This window comes from Athene noctua, chromosome 14, assembly GCF_965140245.1.
Source record: "Athene noctua chromosome 14, bAthNoc1.hap1.1, whole genome shotgun sequence".
Lineage (NCBI taxonomy): Eukaryota > Metazoa > Chordata > Aves > Strigiformes > Strigidae > Athene > Athene noctua.
The window spans coordinates 3,568,867-3,591,710 of NC_134050.1; the positions used below are offsets into that span (position 1 = coordinate 3,568,867).

Consider the following 22,844-nt stretch of genomic DNA (forward strand, 5'->3'; position numbering starts at 1 on the left):
AACATATATGCTCAGCATAAATTTTTATGGCAAAGGATAACTCAAATAGGAGGCCACAATCCATACTCATTTACCTAGAGGAGAAGAACAGTCCCTCTAGTTGGACTCAGTTCCCTCTATAAATTCCCCCAATGAATACAAAATTATGTCAGAGAGAACAATACTTACCTCTTCTTTACACGTTAGATATATGTGATATTTATAATGATGGAGTGAGTGATACAAAGAATACAACTGTATTTTTTCTGGATCTACCGTAAACTCCTGCAAAAGAACAGTTATTTCAGGTAAATTCATGTTATTTTCCAAGACAGAGATATGACAGACATTTTCTTCTGTAAACAAATTTGTTTTCGACAATTCGGAAATGGAGCACTTCATTCAAATAATTGCTTTGACATATTTTGGTACACTGTAATTTATATTACATCACAATTATCTCCCATTTCCACTTTCTCTACCAAGTTATTTTATCAAAACTAGGTTTAAGAATGCTTTTTACCCTGAATGCGCTGCAAGTCTACAAAGGGTAAGACACCCCGTTCGCAAGAATTACCGCAAGGATTACCAAAGCTTAACTATTTTCCTACCAGATCGATGGGTATCATCGCAAAAAAGCATACAGCTTGTGCTTCAGAGGAGCTGATTTATAGTTATCTGACACTTTACGTTACCTTGGCAAGAAGTATGAGTGTGGCTGTACTTACAGGTCATTAATCCAGCCACCATTTACTGCTGGGAGATAAGCCTATGCAAGCCAGTACCTAGCAAAATCTAGTTAAAACGTTCCCTAGGAATGCTATGGAGATAAACAACTGTACATCTCAAGCTTTACCGTGTTACTTTTTAAAACCTTTTAATTAAAATTTAAGATACACGGCTTCATTCTGTCATGGGAAATGAGGAAAGTAGCAATAAAGGCCTAAATTTTTAAAAAGTGTTATCTAGTCTCAGTTTTTACAGTATTAACATGAATTTTTCATTTTTGATCTAGAAGGCATTGTATCACTTAGAGATTTTTGCAGCAACTTTAAGGAGCTCATTATGAGCTACACAGTGATTTTACCACAACTGTAATGTTGAAGGCAAAATGTTACTGCTTCAGGAGCAGTTCAGGAGGCTGAGTGCTGCACAGAAACGGGGTCTGACATTCAGTCCTTGTTCTGGTGGTGACAGAAGCAGACAGGCTCTAGCGGGGCTCTGCTGTTTGATACGTTACAACGGGTGAGAAGCACAGCAACAGCAGAGCTCACCTCTCCCTTCCCATCCAACTACACCTCCCGACTGCTGCCTACATAAGGGAAGCCCCACACTACTACTTTAAGTAGTTGCTACAGAAGACTTGCTGTATAAATATACAGGATAAGAGCATCTGAGTCTAAATACAGAACTTAGAGGAATAACTATGAAATTACTTAGTGTATTTTGTCTTCCTACTGGAATATAACTCTGTTTTACAGATGAATTGAACCAATGATTTAATACACTGGTTTTGAAGCAGCCTGAGCACGGTGTGTCAGTTTTCCCAGCAGTTTGCAAGGGAGGGCACCTCACTGAAGGAGGGGCAATACACGGGCCAAGTGGAGAGGCCTGAAGTCCACATAACCCAGCAATGTTCTGTGACCATCTGCGCAGGCCAAGGGCACTCATCCCACCTGACCCTCAGGGCAGGGTGGCGGGCACTCCTCTGAGAGCAAAGGCTGCACCATCTACCCCCGCTGTGGCCAATGCCTCCCCCAGGCAGAGGTGCTGAAGGGAGAGGCTGCAGTGCAGACCTTGGGCTGCAGGACGTGCCCAGACCTTTCTCCCAAGGTTCAGCGCTGAGGAAGACTCCAGGGAGACCTTACAGCATCATTCTAGTATTTAAAGGGGGTACAGGAAAGCTGGGGAGGGACTCTGTATCAGGGGGTGTAGGGATAGGATGAGGGGTTACAGTTTTAAATTGAAAAAGGGTAGATTTACATTAGCTATAAGGAAGAAATTCTTCCCTGTGAGGGTGGTGAGGCCCTGGCACAGGTTGCCCAGAGAAGCTGTGGCTGCCCCCTCCCTGGAAGGGTTCAAGGCCGGGTTGGACGGGGCTTTGGGTAACCTGGGCTGGTGGAAGGTGGCCCTGCCCATGGCAGGGGGGTGGGACTAGATGGTCTTTAAGGTCCCTTCCAACCCAAACCATTCTGTGATTATATGAAATGTTTTTTAACATTCCCTTGTTACAGAAAAAGCACCTCATGCAACAAAGATTTTCTATTTTGATACATCTACCAAAAAACCATAATACATGAAGCAGTATTTTAGATAAATGTGGTTATGATATCACAAGTCAGATGGTGGCAGCAATAAGCCCTCTCAACCTTACCTGTGCTAATTTAGTGCTTGATTTAGAAGCCCTCAGTGTTTTCTTGTTGTAAGCTTTACCATTCATTTTGATCTTAGACACAGATGTTCCTCCACTTTTTGTCTTTGAATCCCGAGTGATCACTGTCAGTTCAGGAAAGTTTTCCAAAGCGTTCTTTAAACAGAGCATAATTAAAAAAAAAAAAAAAAAATTTATGCAAAATTCAAGAATGGCCAGCCACTCAGACCACTGATAAAATTGCCATTTTTCTTTTAAAAGAGTGCAGCCTATTATGAAACAACGTATTCTTCCACAAAGACCTGATGTCTTTATCAGATCAAGCGACCATATACAGTTTGAAAAGCATGACCTGTTCTTGACTACCGTAATTTTTCAAGGCAAGAAGATCCTTTTATTGTATCTCAGGTTATCATCTGTGATTCTTTCATTAGAACAAAAAAAAGGCTCCACTAGGTAATTTTTACCTTTTAAAATGCTTTCTATTCCATTTCTACCCAACAATCTCTAAGGCCAAGTTACTTGGGGATGCCTAAGCACTTAATATTTAGAGTTAAATAACATGTATTTCTTTATATTAGACTCCCGTATGAGGGGGAAAAAATAAAATCAGGCATACAGAAAAATGTATTGATGCTGCAAACTTACAGACCTAATTTGGACTGTTGGATTAAAATATGAAGTTGATAATTTTTGTCTTTTAACAAGCAGTACTAGAATTCAACCACCTCCCCTGTCCGTAATTTTTTACCACTTTATATACATCAGTTATTTTTCACTTTATAAGAAAAAGCTCTCAGTAAAAAGCTATAAACCCTACTGCAGAGATAGTTGCATAGTGGTAGCAGTAACCTCAACGAGCTAACCTGTCCATATACAATATTCATTGCAATGCTTTCAAACTGGAACAACTTCAATAGGTTTAAATTATTTAGTTTTTCTATCCACTGAAAGAGCCTTCCTGAAGATTGATTTTTGAGTGTCAAGGGGCTTTGGCCACTTCTGCCTTCCTCTGAAGAATTCCTATTAACCAGAACAGTTTACATGGCCGGACCACTGACCTAAAACAGACAAATTTGAATGGGAATAAAGAAGAAAATACTAGTGATTTCCACATCTTTGAGAGCACAAGACATAAAATGGTCATAATTATTTCCAAATTAAATTTACACAATTCAGCTAAGATGCTTCATCTACCAAGCTTCAATTAAAACAGCATTAATATTTTCTAATTTTGTTTATAAGAACCTATAACCCAAAGGATGCAATAAACTGTTAGAACTCTAAAGAATGTTACAGGCTAAAGTACCTAACACTGACTGCTGTCTGATTTGGTTTGTAATACAGTACTAAAATATCCCATATTAAGTGTATCCAGTGGGGGAAAAAAAAAAGCGCCGAATTCATCCATTATCAATGCAGAATAGTAAAAATACTTCAACTGAATAATACTCATGAACAATAACGATATTTTCTTGTTATTGCTCACTTCTGTGCCTCATTCAACTCTAGTATCCAAACTAATCATTTAATTAAATCTGGAACAGAAGCAGACTTTCCTGTATTAATCATCATATTAACCTGAATTTTAAAGAGTATCAAACATGTTTTCCTAACCAGACACTTATGATGACAAATAAGGATGGCATGAGTTGGTACCTTCATACCAGAAGGAAAACATAAAAGGCTTTTTATCTGTTTCAATGACTGACTTAGGACATTAAAAAATCCTAGAATTTAAAAGAGAATACCTTGAAAGTATGATCCAAGCGTAATTTGGAAAGCAGCCTTTTCCTATTGTCATTCAGCATACCATCTATTTTTCTCATGTGAGGCAGAAGTAGCTCGTCTAAAAGACACATTAAAAAAAGTAGCAGTTGATTATTAGGAGACACACAGTAACAACACTCCTATTCAGCCTACTAACATAAAATGTGAAAGTAAAAAGTAATGCTATTTGCACATAAACTAATTTCAAACATGAGAGAAAAAAAAACTCTTTTTTTGGATCAGCCTGCTAAACCAGTCTAGATATTATGCAGTTTAATTGCTGACTGCAATCCTGCTCCTTCTGACTTTTCTTGTTGAAAGGGAAAAATGAAGACAGAGCAATAGAGAACATAAATCTTAAGACAATTTCAAACCATTTCCTAGATAATCCTATTCTGTGCAACACAACTCAGTTTTATGACAACAAGTATGTGTTTTTGACATTCACCACTCCGTATTACAAAAGATGACCCTGCTGACATTTATAACAAAAGAAACTGAGGAAAGCGCTTATTGATAGAAGTTATCTGATAAAGCACTGTAAATTGCACAGTATATGTTTGAACATAGGTATGTGGCCATGAATGAAAATCTACGGCTCAGTATGGAGTCTTATAGTCCATTTCTTGGCTTTTAGTGGGACTACTGGCATAATGTGTAGGTATGAAACGCTGAGGTAAGTGTGTGTCCATACACAGAGCAAACCAGGAAAAAAGAGTCTAGAAAATATTTTTTTTTTTTAAATCAGGCAGACAGAATATAGTAGAAAAAAAAGCCTGCAACTAAATAATATAAGAAATGATTACTCTTTTGGGATCTTTATACATAAGTGTGTTGCTAAATTTTGAGAAATAGGAAGTTTTGACTTATTTACAGCAGTGGACTCCAGGATACAAGTCCAAACATTTTGTCCTCAAAGAAAAAGTGGAATATGATTGTCTTTGATCAGAATTTCAAAGTTTCAGAGTTTGAAAACCAGAATATTTAATAGTAGCAAGAATCAGAACTACTTATAAGGGTATTTCTTCATAAGAAATTAAACACACTGGAAACACTGCAATTTCAAATAAATGTTTGCTAAGATTTTAAAAGATAGCAACGTAACAGCAGGAACAAAGAGCTCTGTTCTGACATTTACAGCACAAGCCTAATGTAACAAAGCAGAAAAAACAGTATTTCCAAATCACTCCGATTATTCAAAGAGATAGTGCAAATATATATGTGCATGCACATAAGTAATTTGCATAAAATGTTCTTCAGATGTGGGTATGTAGCCAGAAGTTTGGTGGGGATTTTTTTGTTTTTTCTTTTTTTTTTTTTTTTAAAAAAAGATACATTTGCTTTACTGATTAATAACCTTAAATCTGATAAAAATATACAAATGTTAAACATACTGTACCATTGCTCTTTTCCAAGGCTTGCATTGTGTCTGGATCCAAGGCAATGCTAACAAGCAACTCCATGTAGCTCTTAAAAGTCTCTTTCATAGCTCTTGTGTTCAAAAACCGAGTAACAAGGGGAGCTGGAGGTACAAGCTCTGAAAATTAACCAGAATACAATGTTGTTTTTTTTTTTCCTTCCATATCCTGCAAATATTTGTGTTTTTCAAAACTCAAGGTTTCTCTCTTAAAACACAAGTGACCCCTACTGGTATCCCAAGAGATTAAAACTCAATGCAACCAGAAATAATACTCACATGCCAACACCAGGTGCAAGCATCTAATCTGGTACAAATGGCAAAACTTTGTGTAGAAACATGTACAAGTACTCGTAACTATCAGCATTTAGATTATAATATTTTACGGAATTTAAACATTTTTCTATTATTGTACATGAAAGTCTAGAAAAAAGGGATAATGAATAACTTCAGTCAAGCAAAGTACCCTAAGTGCAGGTTTCATGTCAATGCAAGTACCTCCTAAAACCACAAAACCTGAAGTCATCCGACAGAAAAACATTCAAAAGCACTCATGTCACTTAGGAGCCTGCATACCATCAAAGTCAATCCCATTTAATTGACCAACTCACAAAAAACACATACATTTTACCTGTGAAGCAATGTAGGCATATTTGTACTTATTCTGAGGAAACTTTTATTTTTTCATAGACAGCAATTTAAAACATGCACATGGACTAGTCATCTGTACCAGTGAGCACTCTGGAGCTTTTTATAGGCTCCATGTACAATACCAGAATTCTGCAGTAATTTAGCTAGCAAGGCTGTTAAAACTTTCTCAGATATCCACAGTTCTATGGATGACTCTCATCACCAGGCTACTTGAAATTTTAAATATGGAGAGTTGTACCTATTAATGGTTATTTGGGTAAGTTTGCTTGAAAAAATTTTTTAAAAGGTGCTGCCCTCAGCAGAGGCACTGTTCCAGTACACCAACCCTAGGCTTATCTACAGTTCAGGTCAGAGGCCAACATGCTTTGGAAATGCAGCAATACAAAGCATGGGTACTACACACATTAACTTCAAACGTACTGGAAATAAACAGAACCACCTGCAAAATGCACTGTGTATCTGCTACCACAGGTAATCTCTATAATTGTAGACTTCAAAAATTCCCTTCTGTTCTGGAGAAATACTGCAAACATCGTATCCCAGCGTTCCAAGACACCACAAATGTCTTAACAGCAAATCTGCTCAGCAGGCTGCATTTGAACAGCTGGCATTTAGACAAGCAGTGAAGCAGCCAAAAAGTCAACTGCTTTTGCTCCTTGGGTTTTGAAAAAACAACAACATCATCTGAATTCTGCCCACATCTGCATGGAGACAGGCATTGCAGGAATGTTATTTAAGACATGACATGGAGTTACAATGGAAAATTAATGAAGAAACCAATTCTTGAGATGTATTCAAAAATCAAATCACAGATCCTCCTCCTCCTCCAATTGTACCCGTCTTAGAAAGCAAGTAGTAAAAATATATTTATTTAACTGATAAACCACATTTGAGATAAGTTCATAAGTTTCAGTTGCACACATTTGCTCATACACAAACAATTAAAACGTTTGAAGAAATCAATTTTGGGTGGCACTGTCAGATTTTAATTTTCTTCTGAGGCTAGTAAAAAAAAATTGCAAGATTGAGCAATGTATTTTTATAATACTATTTTCAATTAAGTTCAAATAGCCTAGATGCTAACAATAGTATCTTGCTCACCATCCTCATCACTTTGGGCCTCAGGTGAAGAATCAGACTGGGAAGATGAAAATTCTTCTTTCCACTTTTTCCTTTTCTTTGGTGGTGGTTCAGCCTTTACCTTTGGCTGTTTAGCTTTGGGTTTCACAGAAGAGACTTTTGCTGCTGTTGGTTTTGGTGTCGGTGGATCAGGGGTTTTGTTGTTGCTACTACTAGGTTTGCAATGAATAGTCCTGCAATATTATGAAGACAATCTTTATGAAAATAATTACCACACAAGTTTTGTCATTAATAAAATAGCTGTAGTCTTATTTAACCAGAATATATTCCCCATGGAATTATATATACTTGTTTCATTGTCACATGTAACTAGGAATTAGGTCATACACACTCTACTACTATATTTTTGATATAATGCTTAACAATGATTTTCAACTACTGAAGATTAAACTATTCCAATTTTATAACTAGATAAACATGTACAGAAAGTTAGAATTCTACTAACATTGGGCAACTTATAAGCTATAGGAGTTTGGAGCCAATATTGAAACTGATTATATAATGAAAAAAAAAAAAATCAGACTTGACAGACTCGAATAAATGCTAGTAATCAATGAGATCCACTGACAAAGTGAATTTGGGATATCGTAACCATACAAAGATGGAAAAGAATATAATCCAGGTAAAAATGCAGGACTTTGTGGATGGGAATATGAAACTAGACAACTCCTTTCCTTTCTCTTCCCACCACTCGAAAACAGGAAAACAAACAGGAAACGGAGCATCATAAATAAAAAGTTATGTACTTTTTATTTATGATTAATTATGATTAATAACGCATTACAACTTTCAGAACATGGCGAGGAATACAATTCTGGGAAGTGCCAGGCAAGATGTTTGTCCAAATGGGAAAGCAGTGAAACGTACAGTAGAATACTTGTTAGTATCTTCTGAAACACTGAGAATAATTCTAGTCATCCGTCAGAGATGAAGATTTCAAACCCAAACGGATGGAGACAACAGATATTAGAGTGATTAGAGGAATGGAAAGCCTGCCTTAGACAAGGAAGTTGACAAGACCTTGATTAATCCAGTTTAGTGAAATGAAGACAGAGGTGGGATGTGACTGCTCTCCAGAGGTGTATAATGCAGTAAAAACACCAGGGAAAGAAAGAAAGAAAGAAAGAAAGAAAAGCCAAAGACAGTACTGAGAGAAGAATATCTGGATACAAGCTAATCACAATCATGTTTTGTTAAAAGACAGGAGTGCTTCAGAGCAGTGAAGGAACGGGTTCTGGAACAGTCTTCTGTAGCAGAAGAAAAGAAGAGCACCAAAATCCTAGATAGTTTTAACGAGATCATTATTATTTTGTAAAATAGATTATTTTCTTTGTTTTCTTTGTAAAGATTTTGTAAAATAGATTATTTTCATTGTTTTCTTTGAGAGCAAACTAGACTTAAAAACACAGTCACTTCTTGAATGACGAGCACTGATTTTTTTCATTAATGTTTACTAATGTCTGATGAAGAAAACATATCTGCCTTAAATGATAATTACTGAAAATCCATACAGAGAGAAAGCCTTCAGATATCCTCTGAAGTTGTGAGAAGATAAGCTAAGCCTTAAATCATGACAGTTTGTACAATACAGAGTCTGTCATCTTTTCCAAAAGCACAAAAGGTCAACACAAAATGCAGTATCAAAACCCTTAGCAAGTGAACGACAGTGAAAACCTTATCAGAAGGAAGGTGACAGAGAAAATCTTGGAGATAGCCAAAGTACTTGTGTGAGAGACACAGTCATAATGTTTTGCAGGACCAATAGTATATTTACTACAATAATCAAAACCATACTATGTTTACCCTGCATTCTTTTACATGGCTTTCCAGAGAGACAGATGTTTGGATTCTATTTATCCTTGTTGGTGGTTTAAAAGCAAATACTACTGGAATTACTGATTTTAAGGCACAGATAGAAGTTATATGTGATGACTGAAAGCGATAAGGCTTTTGGGGGCAGGGTGAGGGGGGTAAGGCAGCTGCAATAAGTAAAATACCCTCGGTGTGCAAGGACATACTAAAGAAGGAAAACCATCCTTGCAACAACCAACTTCAACCTGAACTTTTGGTTTTAAATTAACTTTTCAGCACTGAGAAGAAAGCGTGGTACTTCTTGTATACCGGGACAGGTCTCTCATTAAAGCAATCCAGAAAAACATACCTACACTTGCAAAGTCCACGGGATAGGAGAAAACGGTACACAAAAAATTAAAATCATTACACTTGTAAGCTTCTATCCTTCATTTAGTGACAAGGCAAAAGATGACAGAAAGAAGTATCATATGGAGCCCTAACACCTCTAAAATGAATGATTATTGCAATCCACAGATTCAAGGCAGAGAAGTCTCGATATGGCAGTAATCGGTATTTCATTTCTTAAAGCAAAACACACAGCTTCAGTTTCTACCTTAAAGCTGAATTAACATAATCCTGAATTTTAAGTCTTGTTTATCAGAAGAGGTGTGTTCTTAATATGAAAACAATATGGCAAAATGAAAAACAAATTGAAATAAAATACCTTGCTGACTGTACAGGCTTGCTTCGTGGTTTTTTTGAACACACTCTGACATATTCCTTTTTGTTTGCATTTTCAATGAACTTCACATACACTCGTTTGTATTTTGTTTTTGCATCCCCGAAATACCCAAGATACTAAAAAAAAATAAATAAGTGTTTCTCTTAGGTAAAATTATTCAGTTTAACAATTAAAAATTTAAATACTAAGAAAAAAGTCAGTTTCAAAGCAACTTGTTTACATACAAAGATGAGCCATGCTACAGCATTTATAATTTGCAAGAAATTCTTCAATGGATTTCCACATATTTAAAGTAAGAAAATAATGCAAGAGGTACTCTGGGCTTAATTTTCTCCCTTTATTTAATTCTCCGCATGTGTTGTCCCAAAAGGATAATCTGCCTGGCAAAGGGCTGCCTGTTCAAATTGCATCCTATCTGTACCCTTCCCATTGTGGGAGGAAGGTGGTTCACAAGCCTGCTTCCACTGACTACTCTGGTTGTGAAAAGTTGTTCCTTTGCACAGCCTGAATGATACCAAAGAACTCATGCTGAAAAGCAAAGAATCTGCCCATGAATATAGCTAGAGAGAATTTTAGAGTAGGAGGAAATCAAGAAAACTGGTTTTTTTTCCTCTCAAGGATGCTTGCTAAGAATATACGTCAGAATCACGTTTTATTTTGTTTCCTAGACTTCCATTAAGGAAACCAGTTCCCATGAGGCTTCATAAGGAATTTTTAAGACTCACACTGTTAGTAGCAGCAAACTCTCTCTGTCCATCTCGCACTTCAGGAACAAACTTTTGCAATAAAGCCTTCTGTACTTTCCAAATAGCTGGAGGCTCTTTTCCTGTTTGCAAAGCAACCTGTAAGAACATAAAATTATTTGCTAAAACCAGTGTATTTTACTCTCAGAAGTGTTTACGCATTACGTTTTTTCAGCAAGTTACCCGGGGACAAAATCGAAGTCAGTCATTCCGAATTCCAAACCCTTAGTCACTATGTGATGTCTGCATCAAAACAGTAAGACATGAACTACAATAAGTATAAAGCAATCTATACAAATTTTACTTTCAGAGTGATGAAGTTGTAACAACCAGCTTTGCCTATGGGGTGATGTCTTAACTAGCATGCAACTAAGCCACAGAACTTTATTTTTTAAACCAATGTAACTTTTTTCCGATTTTTAATTCTTTCGCTGTGTGAAACGTTTTTGAAAACAAAAATGCAAGAATCACAGCAATTAACAAAAAGCTTGCAGGTCCCTAGAGATTCTATAGCAGAAGCCCAGGTACACTGCAGCACGATGCTTGCACTAACATGAAAAGAGATAGTTCAGTATGAGTTAAGTGAACCAGATTCTACACTTTCAGTTCAACTTAACCATTAAAAAAAAAAAATTACTTTGAGTTGATTTTCTTCTTCACGTAGTTTGAAAAATAAACTATTTTAATAGCTTAAAAGTTTCTAACTTTTTATTTGAAAAATAAAAAAACAAATTTGTCATTATTCGCTCTAATGAGAGCTCTCTGTAAATCTGCCATGCAAGCTGCTAATACAAAAAACTCTCTTTTCTGGAAAACAGATAATAAAGTATTAGTTCCTTTTTCATGACTGCTTAAATAGCTAAAGAAATAACATTTTTAAAAAGCTTCAAATTATTTCATAACATATCTCAATCAGTTTTGTAAGTGGCAAGGGAATATTTTTAAACTGTATCACTTGTCTTATGTGACAAGGCTACATGAATTCCTTTAAAACTTAAGCTCAAGAAGATGAGCACATAGACAAGTAATCAGAAGTATTAGAAATGAATGGTAAGAACACTGCTGGCTATGACAGCAACAAAAGGAAAGGTAAACATGTAGAAGCATTTAAAATGGAGAAGCAACAAAACCAGAACAAAACAAGGTATCGAAGACAACAAGGACCATTCCTGTGAACTCATGTGAAGAGCTGAATTGGTTGCTTATGAAAGCCATTTCTTATTGGAATAGCAAGAACCTCTTCCAAAAAAGAAAAAAGACGAGCCCAAGATCTTCTGCAAAAGTCCAAGTCATTTCCTCAACATTACACTTGAAAGCCTACTACTATCGTTAAAAAAAAAAAAAAAAAAAAGGTAGTCAACAGCCTGGGAAACATTTTTGCTTTTTAATATTAAAAAAAGTAATTTCAAGTTCTAACAGAGGTTACCAGCACATAGGTTTACTCTGTTATGTATGTAACATAAAACGGGTCGTGTACATACAAAACATATTCATAACCTGCACTAGAAAGACACCTTTAAGGCATATATCTTGGCAGCAGCCAGGGAATATTAGAATAGAAACAGAAAACTCATCTGCAGCCTCTACCCTTTTGGTAGTTACTTGAAGCTAAATTAATATGTAGGATTTTTCTTTTTTCCCCCCCAGCAAGTATTCAGCTTACCTTTAGCGTCTCTATATCTTCAATCTTCACTACAAATTCATCACGTTCTCTGTACATGCCTTCTCCTCCACTGTCTGTATTCTCCTCATCAGTGCATCCCTCTATTGCAACAGTTGCCTGTATTTTTGCCAGTTGGTCTGAAGTCACAGCATCCTGTTGAGCTACTTTTAAGGGGTCAGCTGCATTCATTTTCTCTTGTGCATTGACTACAGGAGCAGCTGTCTGTGGAGATTCCTGCTTTATTACAGCAGTAGTGGCAGCAGTAACGACTCCTGCTTTTTCAGCTTCTGAAGAAAAAGATCCAAATTTTAGTTAAATTGTCAAAGATTAGCAACATAAAATGGGAACTAGATTAATTTTTCTTCTTTGCTGTTACAACATACATTAAAAACAACTATTCTAGGAAAAACACCTTTCTAAGAGTTCAAACAGAAGCATTATCTTGGCCACAACTAAACCTAAACGAAACCAAAATACTGTAGCTCGTGTACCTCTGTATTAAACTGCTTCATCTGTTAGCATCTAGAAATAAAAGATGAATGCTTTAGAAAACAATTTGATAGTTACAGACATCATCAACAGGAAATACTGTTGCACTTTTTGTGAATAAGCAAATACAACAGTAAAGGCTACAACACTGAATCTTGTTTCCAATCTGCTGATAAGTATTTTTAAATTGGATTAAGGAAAGAGAAATACACATGAAATATAAAAACATTTGCTGTATTTATTGGACATTTATTGTTTATAACTTGTGATAACGTAACTGGAAGTTCCAGATTAAAACTTTGCCAATATCCTAATAATTTTTAATATTAACAGAGGTGAGCAATGAGAAATGATACAAAACAAAGAAGGGAAAGAACATTCTTCTCCTCTACGCCAGAGCGCCAAAGGAAACTCGCAACTTTCAAAATTATTATTCTTTCCCACCTGAAAAAAATCAGAATCCTTTTTAGATATTACTTTATACTCTTTTATACATAATAGTTTTCACACTAACTTGCAGATCTAAAAGAGATCAAGTTATGTTAGCTATAGCATAATTACTAAAATCACTTAGGAAACTGGCTTCAAACTTAAGATAACCATTTTAGTTTTGTTACAATCACTGTGAATTGTTGACTTTGTCACTTGAAAAAAAAGAAAAAAGATAACGTGACATATTTTAAAATTATTTAAATGTCAAATTAATGTGTCGATACAAAAGCTATATATCAGATACATAAAGATCCATTAAATCAATTCAGTAAAATTGCTAAACCATGAAATACGTTCTTCAGGAGATACGACATTATTGCAAATATATTGTATTTCTTTGTTCAGTGAGAGCTATGACAGCTTTAATTAGACACAGCATTATTAATTCCCCAAGTATATTTACAGATTCTTCAGTACAGCAGATAAACTTACATACACTACTTAATACTATCAACAAAAGACTGTGTTTTAATATTTGTCTTTCCATACTTATGTGCAAAAACAGACAGAAGAGGGAATTACTAGAAAATCTGCAAAACACCAACAAGAAAGAATTCATTACTAAGCATCTTGTGTAACGTACAGTCTTGTATACAACAACACAGGAAGAAGAATTCAAGAAATCGGTGGTATAAATATTACATCCTTATGAATAATAAAGGAGATACAATAACATTGTAAAAGAAATCACTGCAAATAAACCACTAATGAAAACGCCCACCCAACAAACACCTTTGAAATACTTCCTTAGGAAGTTGTACACAGAGCATGGCTTATTCAAACTAACAAACTTCAGCAAGAAGTTCACACCATGGCACTGTCCACATTTTAGCTTGCTGAGGGGAAAAAAAAAAAGTCACTGCTTTCTTGTTTAAAATACACATTCAACTGAAAGACACATGAGGAACTTCATCTTCTGTAACAACCTTTCCAAAACGCATGAACATAATTTAACAGAAATATCGACAGAAGAAAACAGAACAATAATTAAGATATTGTTTAGCGTAGCACGTATTCTGCATTTTTTTCTGGTATTTTGGTCTGATTATTACAATTCAAGTTCAACTGTGCTATGTGTTTTTCAATAAATCATGTCACACCTAGAGAGAAAAAAAATGTCCCTCTCTCCTTTAATCTAAAAAGAGAAAAAATACTTAATTCTATCTGTTAAGAATCAGCCTATGGGTCGTGGGTCCTGAGAAGAGTTTAAGAAATGTTTCATTTTCTCCCTGTGATTATTTTGGAAGGTAATGGTATTTCTCTTCAATTATTAGAGTTATGCGATTGGCTGGATAGTTTTTAATTATTTATCAGAGAAAAGAGACTTCACTAAAAACGTCTATCTAGGGAAAAATATGCCGTATGTTGAAAATACTTCAAAACAAAGCAGCATCAGTCAAAAGCTATGAACACCAACGTTCAGCATAGATGTAATACAAGTGAAACTGAAAAGTGTGTGGAAAACTAACTACTACCATGATCAGTGGTTGCTGCCTGCCCCTCCCTGCACTAAACAACCCTTCCCAGATTTTGTTCTTTTGCTGGCAATGTATCAACAGGGAGCTACAACCATCCTGATTAATATGGCTGAAATCAAATTACTCCCATCTTGGCCAAGACCAGCCAAACCAGTGCCCAGTTTACAAGTGCAAAAAATTGTTTTCATAAACATATTCTGTGCAACTCTTATCACAGAAAGTGCATGTTTAACTCTACCTAGGAAGAGCTTAACCTCTGCTGATGGTAATTATTAACATTCTCTTGATAGTTTGGGGTTTTTTTTAAATACATCTAAAATCTCTGACACAATGGTTTGTTGAGGTTTCCAGATGAAAATCATATTTAGTATTCTAAGCCAGAGAAGAAAACAGACACATTATTCCAATTCTGGGCCAAAATAACTTTTTGGCATTAGAGAAGTCCCATTTAAGTAGCATGAAAAAGTTTATCTACATATTTTCTAATTGTGGAAAACACTAGTTTAGTTCAGCCAACATACCTTTTGAACAGAATTCTTAATTACGGCTGTGATTAAAACCGATCAAACCCTTTACGTGAACTGAAGATAGCTAAAATTATTCTTTATTTTTTTCCCCATCAGCTACAGAAATCTCCTTCAACATAGGCACTCGTAGTAACTGTTTTACCTGATTTGTTCTTTCTATCAGATGTAACATCCAGGGCTGACAATGCAGTACAGATGCTCTTCTGAAGATCATGGTTACCCCCCACAGAATCATCTTCATCAGAAGAAAATGAAGGCAACGTTTCTAAATTTTTCTTAAGTTCTTCATCAACTTTTTTGGTTGGACTTTCTCCGCTAACCTCAGCAGCTACAGGTGCTGCTGCTGCTGGCTGAGGCTTTGCAGAGGACTGTAGACAAGGGGCACGAACCATCTGAGTAACTGGTCGCCTAGTCCTGTTTGGCATTCGTACAGCTGGAGCCGAAAACTGTTGCCTAGGCCCAGACTTTAGAAAGTCTAAAAAAGATGCAATAAATCCTGTTTTGACTTCAGGTTGCTTTTCTTCAACTTCTTTAATTTTTTGCCTCATTCTTTCCTGATGCTGGTAAGTATCGTAACAACTTTCAGAAACAGGAGAAGAGTATGTCAAACACGAGTCATTTCCTCTTGAATTTTGACGTTTACACTGTCCACTTCTTTTTACCTGTTTCTGAATTGCACTGTCATCTTCTGCAGCATTTTTGTTCTGGCTTTTTCCTTTGCTTTTTTTCTTCTGAAGGTTCCCTTGAGTTAAATCTTGGCATTCTTCTTCAGTTCTACTAATGGTTCCATCTCCACTTTGGGGCACAGATAGTGGCTGCAATGGACCTTTTGTCTGGTTACCTGCTACTGTACCATCATCACCACCCATATTAAAATCATTCTCTGAAGCGGCACTTTCTTCACTTAGACTCTTACCGCTTGAAATAAATTCTGTGTCTCTTGCGTTCAGTGTACCATCAGCAGAAGCATCATTATCTTCTTCAGATTCATGACTGATGCTAGATTGTTTCTTAACTGGAACAGCCCCTTGTTCTTGCTCTTCTTGACCAGGGCCAAGGGTGGGAGAGGTCATTCTTGTTGGTACACTTTGATCAGAAGTTTCAATGTGGTGTTGATCGAGGTTCACAGTTTTTGTCTGTATCGTTGACACTGGTGTAAGATTTATAGTAATTTGGCCTCCATTCAGAGAAATATTACTTATGCTCGCTGGCTTTCCAACTACAGTAGGCGAGGCACTGAAACCAGAAGACACATGTCTTACATCCATTGATCGGAACTGTGCTTTAGACTCCTCACTATTTTCAACAGATTGGATATCCTCTTCATTAGCAGCTGATTTAGCAAAGTCAGATGGTGTCACTCCACAGGCTGCTGCTGTTGCTGCTAAGATGTCATCTACGTTTGATAATATATTCCTCTCATCACTGAGAAGTATAGATTCTGGGAAGCATATTGAACTAAGAGAAACAAACTGATTTTTTGAATCATGTTGATTTGTCTGAGTGAAATGATCTTTTGTTGTCAAATGTTGCTGTAGTGGTTTTGAGGCCTCGGAAATGTCCATTTTCATTACTTCCGAATTCTGACTATGAAGCTGTTGCTGAGAATGGCCACCATTACTTTGAATAATATGACCGTCCATCTGAAGGAATGGATGTGTCACCTGTTGAGGACTCTGTATTCTTTGCACTTGCGGTGATGCCTTTGCCTGTCCTAAACCCGACTGCAGTATTGACTGATGAAGAATCTGCAAGTCACAGGCTGACTCCAGAAGTACCTGTGCACTGGGCAAACACAGCTGATGACCATGTCTTAAAGTGTGAGGTTGAACCTGTGATGGTGTACTAATAACTTGGCCTTGCTGTTCTTGAGCTTTACTTTCATGTACCTTATGCATAAGAGAATGTTGCTGGTTTAGTTCTTTAGCACTCACATTTACTTGTGTTGTTTGCATTAAATTAGCTGTCTTTTTGATATCATGGCTTAGACTAGTGATATGGCCGATATGTTGGGAAAGCTGTTCCACAGAATGGACCATTCTTTCATCTTTTTTTGTTCCTTGAAGAGTAAGTCCAACAACCTGATCTTCAAGACGAGAGTTACTTCTGATTACACTTTGAGAGTATCTGTCATCTGCTTTTGAGACCCTATAGGATGCATCCTGAGCACTGATTTCCTCATCAGCTAGCCTTTGAGTGGAAGATTCAAGAGTAGCTTGCTGTTGCAATGCCTGCATATCCTGCATTGATAATTCCTCCTCTTGTTTTGATGAGGCATACACATTAGAGTCAGACTTCCTTTTAACATATGACTTTGTCTCCGAGGAAGGCCTGTTGTTCTGCAGTGTCTGTGAATGAGCTGGGGATGCAAAAGGGGGAGACTGGACAGACGGCAAAAACTTTTGAGACTGCGGACAAGAGGACTCTTGTGACTGAGAGTTCTGAGAAGAATGTAAAGAAATATAGCTCTGATTGGGACTTGAGGCTGGAAGAGTTTGTATCCGTGGGGAAGCGTTAAAGGAAAGAGAAGGTGATGTTAATGTTAAAGACTGCCCTGAAGAATAGCTTTCTGAAGGACTAACAGCTGATAAAACTTGTGATTGAGATGAAAAACTAACTTGGGATTGGCTAACTGGAGATAAACCCTGAGAGTGACTAGAAGAGTAGCTCTGAGATTGGCTGACTGAAGAAAGTTCCCTCGTTTGCCCAGAGTAGTTCTCATTTGGAACGGAAGTCAACACCTGTTCCTCTGAGGAGTAATTTAGCGTTTGACTATCAGAAGTAATAGTTTGCGATTGCCCGGAAAAAGTCAACGTTTTATACAGTGAGGGCAGCTTCTCAACCTTGTTGGATGAGAAATCCTGTGAGTGACTGACAGGTGGCACATTCTGAGCCTGTGATGATACGTAGTTTTGGGACTGGCTGACTGACAAGAGGCTTGGGAGCTGTGCTGTAGAATAGATCTGTGCTTGGCCTGTGATGACAGAACTCTGGTTTTGTGCAGTTTTGGCATAGCTTTGTGTCTGCACAGTGGGAGCTACACTTTGAGGTTTGGGGGTCTTCGTTGACCTTGGAGGCTGCTTTGTAGAACAGTTTTTCACTTTTGCTGTGGAAGCAGATGGAAAACCAGGCGATGGGATTGCAGATGTGTACGACTGAGCAAGTTCCACTGTGACTTGAGAAGTCTTCTGCTGTGGTCCTCCATTGCTCACCTGAGTAACATCTCCAACTGGACTGCAGGATAATGCTGAGTGCCTAGACGTATCCTGAAAATTAACTCCACTTGTACTTGTTAAATAGCTGTGTAAGGAATGCTGTGAAACAGTCAGTTGAGCCTGAACAGACTGAGTACTTGAAGGCCGCTGATGGTGTTTAATAACACTACATTCTCGCTGAAGTGCTCTATCAATAGAAGCGGTGGAACCAGTAAAGACAGATGTGCTATACGCCTGAGAAACCTGCTGAGCTCCTCCAAGGGTTGAAGGCAACAAACTAAATTGAGGTTGCAAAAGATGGGGTGCAGATTCTTGAGCAGAACGGTACGTTGATGACTGAGGTGGTATACTGGTACTTAAAACAGAACTGCCTAGGCGGTCAAATGTCAAAGCAGTTGGAACAGTGCCTTGTGATGTTTTAATCTGTAATAAAGGATCATGAGTAGTTAAGAGACCATTTGACGTAGCACTGAAGGTAGTATCTTGAAGAGTAAGAGAAGGGGTAGTAGCAAAGTTTCTACTGCTGAAAGTGTTGGGATGCTGATATGCTGATAAAGCAGATGTTGGTGGAAACGTTCCAGAGGTTGGCAAAGCTCCAGTAACAAAGAGTTCTGTGGCTGTTGAGGAATGCATACCTGGAGAAAACAAAAACAAAACAAGAAGGGAAAAAGAGCATAAGGGAGATTTACAAGTTACAACACTCTGCTTTTCTAGAATTCATTTAATTATAAGATCTTACAGCATTTACAATATAACCTTCTTTACAATCACCACCCTTTTCAACAAAACCATATAAAGGGAGGTACTTATTGTGGGTAATTTTCAAACTGGAAGTGCAGGGTTTTTTTAAGAATTCCAAATTCTATACCTACAGTGAACTGCTGAGGGAAAACACTCATACCCTTAAGATGCAAGTTGAGAACAAAAAAAATTGTACAATATTTATTCTGCTTTGAAACTGAAGGCTCTTGATTAGTTTTTATTTCAGTTTAGAAAGTTCATCGTAGAGGGCAACTGATCAAAAGCCCTGGACACCTTTAATACACAGTGAAAAGGCAAAATAACACCTTACCAATTGCAATGCATACGCAGTTAAAGGAGCAATTCCATCTCCTGCATTTACCCTCACCAATACTTTTATAACTCACTTTATGTGAAACATTTCAGAGTTTACAGTGAAATAGCTAATGGCCTACACACTTTGCAATCTATGTTTCTTAAAGGAGGGCTTTGACTTTCGCCACAAAGAATATTATTTGCACGCTTTCTAAAGTGAGAGTCCAAAATATCCACAGACAGCAACTACCCAACTGAAAGGTATAATATTCCTTATTCACATCTGGACATTGGTATGACATCCTGGCTTAAACATGACTTCTCAACAGAATATACTACCCCAACTGAAATAGGAGTGTGAAATTCCCTTGCAAGCTTTGGGGCTTACAGCAGTGATCCATAACATTCAGGGCTTTTTCACTCTGTAACCTGCAGGTACTGGTGAAGTTTGTGTACTGTTTCCAAAGTCTATGAATGAAAGTGAAGATAAGTTTATTCTGAGAGGCTTAAACTTCTTGTAAAGGAATCTGTAAAGGAATCAGCTTCCCCTGGGAAATTTACAGCAGTAGGCAAATCTGAAAAAAATAAAATCACTTGTATAATTTGACCTTTTACAGTTCTTCTTGGATACTTAAAACAGCTTTTAGCTTCAAGTCATTTAAGAATAAATAAGACAGCTCAGTAAATAAAGCTTGTTTTGAGACAAATACTTCAGTTAAAAATAATTTTTCACTTCAAAATGTATGAAGTCCTCTTAAAGTGATTGCAACTTAATCACACAATTGGTCTGGAAGTTTCAGATGAAGCTGCGAAAGAAAGTCTTTGTTTCTCCCTTTCAGTTCAAGACAAACTGATATGAAGAGATGTGATACTGAAGGAATGTTAAAGTATTTTTCTCGTTAGTCAACAATAAGGTCTTTCTGAGTAAGAAAGCATATGCAGTGTTCTAATGTTTTTTTTCCCCATCCTAAAAACTGCAACATCACGTACTACTGGATTCTCTGCTACTCTGATCCCTACCACTAAAACAAAGGTAGGGGCCTCTGAAAGCAACAAAGGGGAAGAATTTATACCTATTTTAACTGCATATGCTAAATTTCTCATCTAACCTGTATTCTTCCCTTCTCTGCCATAAATTAAAGCCCCTCTTACCACATAGGTAATTCCTTACATCAGACAAGAGCCAGTCAGAGAAGCACTATTATGGCAGAACTGCTGGGGTTTATTTTTGTAGAGGAGCAGACAAAAAGTATAGCAAAGGTAGTAAGTTGTGTGGATAAACACCCCCCACTACCTTAAGAAATCAGAACACCAATAAACACATCCCACATATATCAAAGGAAGACTTGGTAGGACAACGTAACAAACACACTGTTCCTCTTTTCCCCCCAGAATCAGCAGTTGCAGGGTCAGAGAAAAACCCAAAGTAAAAAACTCTTCTAAAGAAAGCTCACCTTGAGGAGCAAAGAGCACTTGTTTTCCCTCATCAAAATGTTTGTAGAAGACAAAGCTCTCAAAAGACACTTGGGAGGATTGAGGGACACAGAAAAGCAGCAAAAGTATTAAAGGACAACAGAAAGCTCAGAGAACTGGTAATATTGAAAATGGGCTTACTGATGAGTTCTTAGTAATGAGTACTGAGAAGTCTCTCAATCACTGGTACCAACATCAAACCCGACCCACAGCATGTCTCCCCATTCTTCACAATTCACTGTTAGGCAGGCTGCAATGGAGAAAATGCTAGGACGAAGAGAAAAAAAGATTTCTTCCCAGCTGACAATCTGATGCGAGGATGGGTCAATCACAACTCTAAACACCACTGACTTATATTAAGATTTTTTGACAGACTAACAGTGTGTGTCTTCATCTGTGCTCCCACATATCTGCTTTTGTCCATGGTGAATAAAAAGCCACACTCTCTCTTCTCAACTCCTTTGAGTAGCTCTTCACGGAATGCAGCTGCACATTACACTTAACAGACCAAGTGCAAACTGTCAACACAAGGATTGTTCAACTCTTCCTTCTTCCTACCTTACGACTCCTCCCTAAATCAGAAGCCGTGATCATACAGCTGCACTGAGACACAGATCAGCTTGTCAATACAGTGGAAAACCATCCCACCAAAGGAAAAAATAACCACCCAAACGTTTTCTGTCACATCACTGAATAGATCTGATTCATTGCACAGCTGCATAATCACTACATAAAATTAACCATAACTTGAAGCTACCCACAGATGCAGTAGCAACACTTATCTTGGTGTGGCTGTCCACAGCATGCTCAAAATATGCAAAGTTTCCTGCTCTGCACAGAAGGCTTGACAGATGGGGGAGATTTACAGAAGGCAGTCAGTCTGCCAGAAAAGACAGCATGTTTGTTTATTTGTAAATTAGTTGACTTCTTTCTATGCGACATGCACCTCAGACCTTCTTTTTGAGAATGCCTTGCTCATTACTTCTGTGTACAAAGGGGCTAAAGTTATCCATAGACTTTTAGTAGTAATCACAGAAGAACTATGACAGTGAACAGAGTTTGAGAATGAAAGATCTGCTAGGGTGTACAGGGAGTCTACCTGAATACGCTTACGGTGTTAGTGACACTAATTCCAAAGTTGGAGAATAAATTTGACTCATTAGACAAAATAGTATCCGATACATCTCAATTTCTTCTAAACAATTAGAACTTCTGCTCATTTCACTCATCTTCTAACATAATTCGTCTGCTAATACAGTTTCATTGATTTTGAGATTTTTAAATATCAAGATGGAAAAGAGGTAGAGGATATGTAGCCTTTTCAGTTAGTGAGGATATTTTTGTTTCAAATTCTCCCAAACATTCAACATAATCATGACAAAATTTAATTTCAAGAGAAATTTTTCACCTGTCTGCCAGGAAGGAGCCCTGAATTGTGGTAAAAGGGTAGATCCTGAAGAGACTGCCTGAGCAGTACGAGACTCAATAGCAGAGAGAAAATTCATAACTGAAGAAGTTTCCTTAGTGTTACTTCCAGCACTGTGCATACTGGTATCAAATATTCCTGAAAGACCTAGATGAGGGTGGAGGGAAATGGAACAAAACAGACAATTCAGATGAACTTACAAGAAGCTCAATCAAATAACAAGGATATGCATTCACAATTCACTAAAAATAACCTATGAAACATTAGCAGTATTATTAAAGCACATTGATTTTTCAATGTTTTAACTGTTTTAGCGTTGCCACTGTAAACTGGAACTTGAGTATACATTTTAAAATCTACTATTAAACGTACATCAAACATGATGCTTAAAACCAGTATTTAGGCACACCAATAAAAC

The 22,844-nt window shown here is 37.1% G+C and overlaps 1 protein-coding gene across 3 annotated transcripts in view; it reads right to left on the reverse strand.

Annotated features, from left to right (window-relative positions):
* The window catches only part of QSER1 (glutamine and serine rich 1), a 45,875-nt gene that overhangs the window by 4,571 nt on the left and 18,460 nt on the right, over positions 1-22,844 (reverse strand). For 2 of the 3 annotated variants that reach the window (XM_074917807.1, XM_074917809.1), the window contains exons 3-12: positions 22,409-22,573; positions 15,399-19,106; positions 12,271-12,557; positions 10,590-10,706; positions 9,847-9,980; positions 7,290-7,501; positions 5,520-5,657; positions 4,102-4,199; positions 2,354-2,506; positions 169-264 (exon numbers count right to left, since the gene is read on the reverse strand). In XM_074917807.1, coding sequence (XP_074773908.1) covers positions 169-264; positions 2,354-2,506; positions 4,102-4,199; positions 5,520-5,657; positions 7,290-7,501; positions 9,847-9,980; positions 10,590-10,706; positions 12,271-12,557; positions 15,399-19,106; positions 22,409-22,573 — 5,108 coding nt within the window. The remainder of the gene's footprint in view (positions 1-168; positions 265-2,353; positions 2,507-4,101; positions 4,200-5,519; positions 5,658-7,289; positions 7,502-9,846; positions 9,981-10,589; positions 10,707-12,270; positions 12,558-15,398; positions 19,107-22,408; positions 22,574-22,844) is intronic. The other variant, XM_074917808.1, reaches the window with a different exon arrangement.